This window comes from Chaetomium tenue (assembly GCF_020726465.1).
Source record: "Chaetomium tenue strain MPI-SDFR-AT-0079 chromosome Unknown F5144scaffold_3, whole genome shotgun sequence".
Taxonomy (NCBI): Eukaryota; Fungi; Ascomycota; class Sordariomycetes; order Sordariales; family Chaetomiaceae; genus Chaetomium; species Chaetomium tenue.
Genome location: NW_027117331.1, coordinates 2,535,798 through 2,547,712, shown reverse-complemented (window position 1 = coordinate 2,547,712; position 11,915 = coordinate 2,535,798). Strand labels below are relative to the sequence as shown.

General features: G+C 57.4%; 4 protein-coding genes across 4 annotated transcripts; 3 read left to right on the top strand and 1 right to left on the bottom strand.

Annotated features, from left to right (window-relative positions):
* The first annotated feature begins 13 nt into the window (after positions 1-13).
* F5144DRAFT_567962 (zinc-finger of mitochondrial splicing suppressor 51-domain-containing protein) lies at positions 14-2,255 on the top strand. Its single transcript, XM_066788621.1, has 3 exons — positions 14-1,028; positions 1,081-1,738; positions 1,799-2,255. The coding sequence occupies exons 1-3, from the start codon at positions 215-217 to the stop codon at positions 1,830-1,832; spliced, it is 1,506 nt and encodes a 501-aa protein (XP_066644867.1). The 5' UTR covers positions 14-214; the 3' UTR covers positions 1,833-2,255.
* Positions 2,256-2,542: 287 nt separating this feature from the next.
* On the top strand, positions 2,543-3,948 carry F5144DRAFT_486055 (PXA domain-containing protein; the record flags this gene model as incomplete). Its single annotated transcript, XM_066785526.1, has 2 exons — positions 2,543-3,083; positions 3,158-3,948. 2 exons carry the CDS (start codon positions 2,543-2,545, stop codon positions 3,946-3,948), a joined length of 1,332 nt encoding a protein of 443 aa, XP_066644866.1.
* Positions 3,949-4,980: 1,032 nt separating this feature from the next.
* Positions 4,981-6,313, top strand: F5144DRAFT_185473 (uncharacterized protein). The gene is made up of 2 exons (XM_066782766.1): positions 4,981-5,024; positions 5,333-6,313. Exon 2 carries the CDS (start codon positions 5,427-5,429, stop codon positions 6,240-6,242), a length of 816 nt encoding a protein of 271 aa, XP_066644865.1. The 5' UTR covers positions 4,981-5,024; positions 5,333-5,426; the 3' UTR covers positions 6,243-6,313.
* Positions 6,314-7,451: 1,138 nt separating this feature from the next.
* Positions 7,452-9,103, bottom strand: F5144DRAFT_486862 (uncharacterized protein; the record flags this gene model as incomplete). Its single annotated transcript, XM_066785575.1, has 2 exons — positions 7,452-8,637; positions 8,697-9,103. 2 exons carry the CDS (start codon positions 9,101-9,103, stop codon positions 7,452-7,454), a joined length of 1,593 nt encoding a protein of 530 aa, XP_066644864.1.
* Positions 9,104-11,915: the final 2,812 nt, after the last annotated feature.

Genomic DNA, 11,915 nt, shown 5'->3' with positions numbered 1-11,915 from the left:
AAAATAAATTCAAGCTCGAGCTGGCGCCCAGTCCCAGCCACAATTTGGCTTGACAAGGGGACGGAGGTGGGGTCAAGTCAATCCGACAGAGCGTGGCTGGAGCTGCCTTGATTGGGCAACCATCAGCGCAGAAGGTGGCTCGGCATTTGAAGCTTCGAAAAGTCACATCATTAAATATCAGACAACAAAAGTGCCTACCAAGTGCGGATTTGCAATGGCTCTTCCGGCAGAGCTCGCGGCGCGCTCAGCGCTGTCGAGAATATGCACACGATGCTCAGTATCCCTCAAAAGGCGGGGTCAGGCGCCCAATGGCTTTCTCCATGCTTCCCGGCAGCAACGGCGTTCGCAGTCTGGAAAGAGCTCCTCGAGGACAATAACTCAGATCGATAAGCTTGCTACCCCCGCTGCTCGACCAGCCCAGAACCAGAACCCCGTTGTAAGGCGATTCTCCTCCGGGTTTGCGCAAACCTCAACTGCCCCGCCCTCCGAGTCGCAACCGAAGCAAATCCTGGCCGAAGATGACCTCTTCCACTCCTTCACAAACTCCCCGAATCCCGCGATCCGGCAGCGCGCGGCCTTCATAAGACAACATGCAAGCTGCCCCCATCACGACCACCAGCCAGGTGGTTCGATCGCCCCGGCGCATGTCGACTTCGAGTGCCCTGATTGTGGGATTCCGGTGTATTGTAGCAAGGAGCACTGGGCGGACGATTACGAGGCGCACCTGTCGATTTGCGATACACTCCGCCAAATCAACGAGGACGACCACGATCTCCGGTCTGGCCGCTCGTTCCCCGAATTCGATTATGCGGAGCCACAAATGGAAGATGCGCTCGTCAACATGTCCAGCTGGGATACCTTCTTGTACACGCGGCAGTTCAATGCCATCAACGACGACCGGAGCATGAGGCAAGCGACAAGGTTACTGACGTACCCTATTACGATCGGGAGCATCCTTCACGAGCTTAGCCCCTACAACATCAAGCCTGGCGGCAGGATTACGCCTGAGGGTATCAAGAGTTTCAGTGGTATGTTCTCCCTCTGGCGTTTTTGGCTGGCTCGCCAACTGATGTTTACCAGCTCTCCGGTACACTCTGCACCCGGCGAAGACGGGTGGCGGCAATGATATCAAGGGTCTCCGAATGCAGGCGCCCGCAGTTCGCCTCTTCATTCTCGGCGCCCGGGCCGAGTCGTCACTCCCTCGGGATGTCTGGGTTCAGCTGGCCCATCTCTTCCCGCTCTCGAGAATCCACCTCATCTTCATCGGCCCGGAGAGCATGATGAACAGGGACGACGAGTTTCCGCTCCCCCCGCGGACGCCCACGAACCCCTTCGGCGCCATCGTCGAGGACCGAGTGTGGCCGACTATGAAGATCAGCACCATCGTCGATTACTACCACACCATTCATAAGACCGGCCACTTCTACCCCTACGACCCCTACTTCGACTGCTTTGTCATGTTTCACCCAGGGTTGGGGCATCCCGCTAGTTCGCATGAGTGGGAGGAGACGCTCCCCATGCTTTTGGAGACGAAGGCGCCCATTATTGTCACCGGCTACACCCAGGCCGACATGGAGCGTGATATCGATTTCGTCAACAAAACGGCAGCTGGAGAGTTTGATGTCTTGATGGAACCTGGTCATAACAAGTTCAGTAGCCTACGATGGGATCTGAATGATCTGGACCCTCAGGACATCAGCGCCGGTAACTGGGGCGTGTGGGCTTTCAGGGGCAAGAGGTTAGTGTTTTGGTCCTGTCCATCGCTGTTTCGTCGAATGCTGACATTGGTCTGTTACAGATACGAGACAACGCACAAGTCTACCGAACAGTAGTCCTGGAGCTACCACGCTCGGTTTCTACAACCCCCTTTTCTGTATGATAGGTTTGGCCGACGTGTCTCGGTCATTGTACCAGTCCATACCCATACCCATGTCCATGTATTTTTACACATAGAGACCAAAATGCTCACTAACAATCAGGGAAACCGGGTGCTGTTTGGGCTGCAGTCCGCAATGTTGGGCAGCCATATTTTGAGGACGTCATCCTTCACAGGCAAGCCATTGCCCCAGGAGAATGGGCGAACCCTCGGCATTCTTTACTCACTCAATACCAAGTACCCGTCACTGTGATGCGACCAAGACGCCATATCAGATTGAAAACCCCAGTGAAGATAGGTGACTAAATTATCCACTAGGTGGTAGGTAGAAGTAGAAGGAGAAAAGATCACCTCACGTAAGCCTAGCAATCGAAACAACCTCTAGTTTGTCTTGAATTCGAGTTGTTAGTCGTGCCTCCCACAAGTGCGTTGTGGGGGTTCACCGCCTGCCGTTTTCGGCTGTTGCATGACGCTGCCGGGCCGCCTACCGCAAGCCGATAAGCGATCGGTGCCACCGCCTTCCGACATCCGCGTCGCAACTGCCTGCTTTCTCGATCGCGACTGCTCAAAAAAAGAGCAGCGCTTGCTCTGTTTTAGGCACCGAAATGTGGCCAGAGTTTGGCAATTTAACATGACGACGGGGTCTTGTTGCCAGCTTTGACCGCCATGATGACCGCCGCTGCCCAGCCTCCTCCCCGTATCCCAACTCCTCGCCCCAAGCCGTCATCGCGCACTTCGACTCTCCAATCCGAATCGACAGCGCCCTCCAAGCCGCAACCTAACCAGGTTCCGGCCTCAACCGAGAGCTTTGCGCAATCGCATCAACCTGGAGGGGCTCGCCGTGGAGGCCGGACGGCATCGGCCGACCCTCTCTCGGACAAGGCTACCGCAGTCCTGATCCGCCGCATCCTCTGCCCCCAGCAAGCCGACAAGGGCAAGAACTCGCCGGCCTCGATAGAAGGCCTGTTGCCGCCTCTGACAAGTCGCAACGATGTGGATCTGCAGCTCTACGCTCTCATTGCCATCATCTTGAAGGAGTTCGTCCAGAACTGGTACGCCAAGATCACACCCGACGAGGACTTTGTTGCCGAGATTGTCCAGATAATCGCCCATATCACCCGCGCGCTCGAGCAGCGGCTGAGAAAGGTGGATTTGGAGAGCTTGCTATTCGACGAACTGCCCGATCTCCTCGACAAGCATGTCACTGGTCCGTCTGCGCCCCTGAGCTAGGAATGAACAAAAAGTCCGCGATTGATGCGCTGACACCCCAAATCGCTCCAGCCTACCGAGTGGCCCACGATCCCATCACCCAGCCACCAGTCAGGACAGACCCGCGCGAGATCTATCACTCGCTGTGCCCGCTACCCGCTCTTTCCCCAGTTCCCCGGCCAGAAGACCCCGAAAGCGTCGCCTTGCAGGCCGAAAACGAAGCAGCCTATCGCCAGTTGCTGGTTCACGCCTTCCTCGCCATCCTCCTCCCCACCGAAGACCTCGAAAACGGCTGTCTGACGGTTCTGGTTGGCCAGATATTTTCGGAGCTAATTATTGGCAACGCAGTAGCCAACAGACTATCAGAACCATGGCTCATATGGGAACTCCTCATCATCGCGTCGAGGGCGGCCGGGCGTCGGAATACAGCCGAGGATCAAGATCGTCCGGAGCAATCGAGCAACAGATCTTCGGCTAGCAAAAGGCGGTTCTCGGCTCACGCCCTGTTCTGGGCTGTCTTGCAGTGGTGCTTCCTCGGCATCTCATTCATCAGAACGGCCCTTACGATCCTGATGACATCCAGCTCCTTACCTCCGCGGGCCTCTCACGGCGCGAGCCTCAAGAGCACAACCCAACACGAGACCGGCCAGGGGCACACTCATCTCACTAGCTCCTTCGATGCGGATCTGCATGGACCACCCAGGATGCCTTTGCTGGCCTTTCGAACCTGGTCAGCAGTCTCAAATCTCGCCGAGATGGACATCCGTATGCCCTGGCTTCGAGGCGTATTGTCCCTGTTGCAATGGATTGCCATCATGGGTCCCGGACGAATTGCCGGCGTGAACGGCGTACTTGATAGGTAGGTCGATTCTGTTTGCCCTCCGTTTTGAACACCCACCCCCTCCCCCCCCTTTCGTGAAGTGCTATGTCACACTGCATGAGCCGCCGGTCACTGGACCTGACGACGAACGATGCACGCTGCGAATCACCGGCTTTTTTTGCGGCTCTGGAAGTTGCAAGTGCGACACGGCAGTTTCGCGAAGCTCGCGATCTTGGCTCTTGGCTCTTGCAGTTCACAGTTGGACGTTTGGAGGTCCTCCACCGCTGAGAAGAGGGGTCACTCGATGCAGTGCGTCCACCAATGTCCTACCAGGGCAAGGCCTCGGGGTAAAGGCTTGGATGCAGTGCAACACACCTCCCACATGTCATGCGGCCGAATCGGCGACCCGCAGGCAACGCTTGTTGCCGCGTCTTGTCGTTGACGGCCTGCATATCAAGTCTGGGCCAATCGCAAACCCCTACCGCCTTGGCCGAGTCTGATTGCACGAAGGCCCCGTGGGGCATCGCCAGACGATCCATGGACGAGCCTTATTTACGCGCCGAGCTGGAGACGGCGACAGGGGTCACGGAGCCTGAACGATCTTGAACTCATTTTCTCCCCTTGTGTCGCTTCACACGAGATCACCGGCCGCCGTGTGCGCGTCGTACCGTCCCCTGAGCCGCCGTCCGTCTTCTCAACGTTTTCTTCAAGACACAGATCGACGCGATGAAGCGTTCCCCTTCTCGGTTGGCGTTGTCTTAGACGAGAGGATGACATGTCACATCATGAGACATGAGCCCTTTCCACGCTACGCCAGCGGCCCAGCGTGGATGAGCAGGATCATGCAAGTGCCCATTCCCCTGTCGAAACTACCCCCGCCGTCGTGGCCCCCAGGGCGATCTTTCTCATGAGTTACAGGGCTGCGTGTCCATCGTGACAGTGGTGCATGAATGCAGCCTTGGAAGTCATGGGAAATCTCCTCACTGCCGAAGCTCGTCTGGACATGACGTGAGAGGTCAGATCTCGGTGGCCAGTGCTCCCGTTGCTCCCCTGATCCCCCGCATTCCAAGGGCATACGAACTCTGATGCCCCGGTAAGCAAGCCGCCTCAGCCGAAAAGGTGCTCGCTAGCCTTGCCAATCTCTGCGGCCAGTGCCGCGCCTTCCACCACGATATTTCATCCCGCTTGTCTCGGTCTTCACCGTTCTGGATCGGTTTGTCATCCAGCTTATCTGGGCCTTGTCCCTCGCCGGCTTCCCCCACCCCTGGTCGTTACCTTCAAGCCTGAATGAGCCGACGAGACGCACAAACACGCACCCACTGGTCCCCCCACGCATGAATGATCTCAGACGGCCCCCCCCAAATCCCCCGCTTTCTAGCCTGACAAACCAGCCCGGTTTTCCGGTTATGCTTACAGGTTAATTCCAGGCTCCTCTCTCACGGCATCCAGCGGCATGTCTTAGACGCGGCGAACCTGCCCCCACTCCTCCGCACCGTGCGGGGGGCCCTTTTTCCCAACAACATGCCCGCCGGCAAACCGACGCTGGTCGCTCCCTCATCCGATGCCGAGCTCCGCGGCCTTAGGCGCAGGTGCGCTAGCGCGCTTTGGGCGCTTGTTCCGAAGGGGGTGGGAAGGCTGTTTTTTGGCGGTGGCCTACTGCGCGCTAATTCCAATTTGAGCGCGAGCAGTGTCAAAACGGAAGGATCTGCGGAGCTGAAGACAGCTGTGGGAGGGAAGCAGCTTGACAACAGCGACAGGGACATGGGCAGGGACAAGGGTCTTTTGTCATCGTCATCATCAAAGGAAGATGGGGCCAAGGAAAAAGCAAGGCTGATCGAAACGGCGCCAGCACAGACGAAGGAAGCACGAGGGCAGGGACGGCCAAGAAGATCAGGATCCCCGTCCCAGTCCCGGTCCCGGCGGTCCGCTCCCGCTCCGAGGCCGAAGACCGGCGGTCAGGGTTCTTCTTCTGCTGCTGCTGCTGCTAGTGCTGACCCACCACCGTCGTCGGGGCCGCCGCCGTCGCCGCTGCCATTGTTGTCCAAGCCCGCTAGTTCAGGTGAGGAAGCGACAAGCGGCATGGCGTCGACAGGGCCGCTGACGCAAGGCAGCGAAGGGGGGGGATCTCATCAGGATCGAGATTGCGACCGCACTGATGACGAGGAGATCCTAGTGGAGATTGAGCGGGGCATCCTGGACGTGTTCTCGGATGCTTACTGCAACAGGCATTTGGTGTATGCCATCCTGGAGCTCATACTGGTGAGGCTTCTCCCGGAGCTGACGGAGAAGGGGGTACTGGAGCTTTGGGCCGAGCGGCTTTCTGTGGATGGTCCATAAGAGATAGTCTCATGTCATCGGGCTGTCAAAATCAAAATGGGAATTGATGTGTCTCAAAATGCAGAGGGCCGCCCAGACTTGTGATTTGCTAGAGTACCGCCCCAAAACTGACGGGTTTGGTTGGTTGGTCGGACTCGAGAGGTCATGCGGTCGCAGGCCGGCCGGTCTTTGGGGGGAAAAAAGACAACCACAGAAGTTCCCTTTTCAGAGAAGAGCATGTGGCCCAGCCCATTTCCTCAGACCTCGGCCGAGAGAAAGAGAGAGAGACAAAAATCCCAGTTATGGTAAAAAGTCCTCCGGATTCCAAACGAGGGTAGACCACATGTTGCCTCATCCATCCAATCCAAGCCATCCCGTCCTGTCCCGTTCATCCAATCCTAGCGCAAGATTAAATCCCCTCTTCCATTCACTCCTGCCACTTCCGGCTCCCCGCTGCCCACCGCCATCCGTTCAACCCACCAACCAAGACACCGGAAAAAAGACCTTGACGAGAAATAGCACAACCCCTAGCAGTACTCCAATGGCCCGTAGCCCCCGTAGTTAGACCCTCGCGGGTTCCATCCTGCTCTTGCCCTTGCTGTCCCCAAAGTGCTTCATCACCATACTGTCGGTAGCTTGGTTGCGGTTTGATCAAAAACGCCGACTGTTCGAGGAGGAAAGGTTAAGAATGGGACAACCCCAGACTCTTCCTCCGTTTCCCCGGCAGCGTGGGCCGTTCCGGTTCCCTGAGCACCCGAGAGACCACCCCATAGGAAACCTCAAGATAATGCAACGATGGTATAAGAAAGTATAATAGTATACAGAGAAATGGGAAGATGCATCGAAATACCGAACAGACTGGCGGACAACCGTCAAAGTAAAGCCAAAAACAGTGGGATTAAACCCCAGAAAGAATAGTGAAAGACGAAAACTCCAAAGAGCCAAAATCAATGCGAAAAAGTGAAATAGTTTCCGGATGGGGAGTCGCGTGAGCGTTTGTTTCTTCCGGTAAGGGAGCGATATCGATGTATATTCGGCAACGCCAAAAACCTGGGTATAAGGAAGTTTGAATTGCGTAAAAGGGTATATCGTGCGGCGTATATGTTGTTATATATGTATTTTCGTTTTATTTCGAGAACAGAGAACGGTCGAGTCGGCTTCGCGGCGGGTCGTCCTGATCGTCGCCCTGGCCTTTTTCGGAATTTGAAGTGAAGAGATGGGGTTTCCCACCTACCCGCTCATGGATGCCTCCACCTTCATCATGCTAGGTGGCGCGTTTGGCATCTCGCTATCACCTTCGGGGATTCGCGACAGTCCTCCCATCCCGTGTGCCGCAGCCTTGGCGAGTTGGGTTTGGTGGAGGCGGAGCTTCTCCGTCAACCTCACCACAGCCATGTACTCGTTTTGGTCCACGAACCCGCTGGCACTCGTGATAAATGATAGCAAGGTGTCGGCAGCTCTCCGTGCGTCCTCCTGCGTTGGAGAGCCAGGAGATGAACCGACAGCACTGCAGGTGACGGGCGTTGTCACTGATCGTGTGATGCTGCTGTTGCTACTGCTGTGGCGAAGCTGGGGCGGGGAAACTGCCTGATCGAAGCTGAAGTTGGGCCCGTTACTCTCGAGGGCCGAAGACGGCGCGGTGGACGGGACGTGGTATTTTGGAGTCGCGGGTTCCGTTGGCTGTGGCTGGTTCATGTACTCAAGGTCCAGAGTGGGAAAGGTTTGGCTCCGCGGTCGCTGAAAGCCGGCTCCGTGAGGTGGTAGATGTCCGCCACGGTCTCCGGTGAGAAAAGCCCCTACGTTAGCATCCGGAGAAAAGTTGAACGAGGCTGTAGGGCTTATCGCGCTGCCGGAGAAGGACGGGGTTGCCGCGTCGGTAAAAGCACTAGATAGAGACGCTGTGCTCTGCGAGGTTGTATGCCTGTAAGCACCGTCTGCCGCAAAGCCCATGAAACTGTTCAGGTTCTCCTTCTCCTCGTCGCTCTTGTTCGCCGACAGCGGGGATGGGGAGAGGTGGCCTGAAGGGGAAGCGGGCGAAATGGCGCTATGTGGCTGGGACGGTGCTAGCGACGGTGAACCGGAGGCGCGCATACTGTCTGGGATGTTGGTTTCCGACGCGCGGCGTATCAACCTGCTGGAGCCGATGCCATGTTTTGACATGAACTTGTCCAGCCAAGACGTGCTAGTGAACTCGAGAAGAGAGTCGCCCGAGGCCAGAGACGTGAATGCGAGCGCCCTCTCCTTGAGCGCCTCTCTCGTGACCACAATGCCATTCTTTTTCGCTTTCTGGAGATAGTTCGCCAGCGCTTTCTCGACGTTGGCCCCTTTCCCTTTGCCGGTGCGCTTGACCGGAGAACTACTCCGCTCCTCCGAGTTCAGGTACTTGTCCTTGTTCCGCAAGACCTTGGATACGGTGCTAGCGACCATGTTAGAACCGGCGGGGAGGCCGTGGATAAGGGCGCTCTGCGATCTTACCTCCTCTCGACGCCAAATCGGGCGCCAATGTCGGTTTGCTTTGCGGTCGGATGGTCCTCGGCATACTGACACATCTCCCGGCGGTTTTCATCCGTGAGGGTCTTCCTTGGCTGTGATGTGGTCTGAATCGCAGGTAATTTGGATGTCTTAAGAGGCGCTGTGATGGAGGGAATGGGAACAGGCGGAGCAGAATGCGGCGGCCCAAAGTTGTTCGGGTTCGTCAACATACTCGGCCACGGGGCATGCGCGTGCGGCATCATGAGCATGGGGAGCTGTGTGTGAGTCGCGGGGGACTGATGGATGGGTTGTGGAGGTGGCGGTGGTGGCATCCTGCCGAGGGATTCCGAGGGCAGACCATGGGTGATGGGAGGCATGAAGCCATACCCACCACCTCCGTAGTCCGCCATAGTTGTTTGGTGATGAAAGGAGTTCATGTCGACCCAGCTCTCGTTACCATAGGCGTTGTCGTGTGAAAGATGGCTCTCTTGGTCCATGCCCGCCGAGGCTGTGATCTGGTTGTGCATGGTGACGGGGGGCTTCGTCTGCTTTAGACGAAACCGGACCGGACGGGTAGATGGGGGCAGGTAGAGAGGGCCGTTCCTCTGGTCGTTGGGATTGGTGCCGTGTAAGAGCCACAAGACGTGAGGGGCCACACGCAGAGTCTTGCAGTTTGTGGGGATCAGCTCGTCCGGAAGGGATGGACAAGACAGGACTCAGGAGACGACATGCATGGTAGGGGGGGTGCCGGACACCAATTGGTCCCTTGGATCGGACATGCAGCGGTCGAGTCGTCAGCGAGGTTGCAAGTCGGGGGGCAGCCGGATGCGGAGTAACACAGGCCCCAAGGTAAGGTAGCGGCTGCAACGACGTCGGTGGGGGTTGGCCGTTCGGCAGGTGTCTCTCGTCGAGGTGGTAGTTAGGCGGGAGTGCGGATGGCCGCGTTCGGGCTGTTCTGTCAGACTGACGGGGAAGGATGGCAGGGCCGGTGTGGGAAAAAAATAATAATAATAAAAATGCCCTTTTTTCTTCTTTCACGCCAGAAGAGTTCTGTTAGAACCTTGGTGGCTTGCGAAGAGTCCCATCCGGGTCGGATATCCAATTCGTGCAGAACGAGGAACGGAACTGGGCGGCGCCGACAGCATGGAGATGGAGCAGAGCCAAAACCGGGAAGGGAAGCCTGGTAAAGGTAGACGATCTGTAGCTGAGCTTGGCTCGGCGACGGGGGCGATGATGCGGTCGGAAGCAAACAAAAAGCGATCTACCCAGTGACAGAACGGCAGAGGGCTGCAACGCTGGCGCCGCAGATGCAGTTCGACCTCTGGGGGTTGCTGGTCTGGTACAAGATAAGTCAGACGTGCATGGAGGAGAGCAGGGCAGGCAGGGCATGCATTTGGTGGAGGAGAACCTGCCCCGAGCGGCATATGTATGTCAGGGAAGACGGCCTGCTGAATGCAGTGTGTGTGCATCTCCCGGCAGGGGTTCCAGGGTCCTGGCCGTGGGAGGGCACAGGTCGCAAGCATTGGACTGCCAGACTGCCCGGGGCCCGGGGCCAGCAGCGGAACGGGAGGGTGTGAGGTGGGTGGGGGGCGTCCATCCAGGAAGAAAATCAACCAAGAGGGAGGCGTGAGCCGGGGGTGGGACAACCAGGTAGGTCGGGCCAGCCAGGAAGGAGCCACTCGAGCCAGTCGAGCCAGTGTGGATGGAGAGCAGGGGTCTGTCTGAAAAGAGGAGGCAGCAACTGCGCTGATGACTGCACCGTCCAAGAGCTCTGGTGGATGAAAGGGACGCACTTGCACTTGGAGTGGGCCGGGGCTTCCAAAAAAGGCGAGAGAAAACTGCGATGAGAACCTCCGAGACTCCGAGTCAGGCTGCCAGTGGGCTTGAATGGAAAGAGCACGCTGTACTAGCGTGGAAGGAGCAGCCCGTGACGTCCAGTCCCTCACTTTCACGTTGCTGGGCTGGGCAGCAGCAGCCGTGGAGTGTGGTGCGCGGGCCCTGCCCGTGGTCAGTGGTTAGGTCAGTCAGTGATCCCGGAGTATTAGTGTCGAGCAAGATCCCGGACTGTGTGCCAAGTGCTGCTCGATGGGTCTCCCAAGGTCGAAAACGGTACGTGCCGTCCCCGGCTTGTCTCGACGGGGCAAAAAGCAACGTTGAGGCTTTTCTGGCGCCGTTATTCGCAAGCTCTGTCGAAACGCGGTGGCTGACTGGCAAATTCGTTCCACATTATTCGTAGCCCCGGTCCCATTCCCTCACCATCCCGTCTTTCCATAGATGTTATCAAAAAGAGGGATTTAAGTTCGCGGCTGCTTTCATCAGGCTCATCTTCGGAGCTTCCGGGCAAGAGCTGTGAATGCCAAAAATGGCAGTCGCAGGCCCGGCCCACCCATCGCACACCTTCCCGCCTGCACTACCACTTACACACACGGCGGTCGCTGGTCGCCCCTCGCGGCTGCCGTGAACACAACCCGTTAAATGCGGCACTGCGCCGCCCACCAGGTACTGAGCCTATCCACGTTCGGCAGCGACGGGTAGTTGCAGAACTGCAAATCCGCATTATTCCGAGTACACAGTATGGAAGCGACACACTCCCCACAGCAGCACTTGAGGTCTCGGCAGCGGTCTGCACTTTCGAAGATCCTTCAATAATTCCGAATTGGTTGCCGATAGTGTTGGAGTGGGGGAGGGGGATCGATGCTATTTCGTGAAAGAAGGGCCATCACCTATCAAACTAACCTTGAAGTCGAGGCTGCCCTCCTCGATTTGGTTGTAGAATGAAACAATGGACCTACCTGAGTGAAAACCTCGAGCTCCATCTTCAGTTCAGGTTCGGTGGGGCCGCGCTTGCCATCAGGTTCGGGCAGGTCCACCCAGGTACCCGGGGGACCCCACAAGGATGCGTCTGGTGCAAGGACTGCCCGGCCGCATAATGGGCCTGCCCTGCGGCCTTCTTCTGGGGAAAGCGTCTGTCTCGCAGGCCGTTTTTGGCAGCGGCATGGCATGGCGCCCATGCGATCGACCGCGTTTATCGAGTGTTGGTGATGGGAAGCCCACAAAGCTGCTCATCCGCGTCGGCCCGCAATCACACGAAAGAATCCCGAAACCAATTGGAACCAGCGCCCCTGGAAGCTCAGCCGTAGCCTGCCGGACACTCTTCAAGTTAGTTAAGGTGAGGATCGCTTAAACCGGCTCGATAGTCAATTGTCGATGGTTAATCCGTAA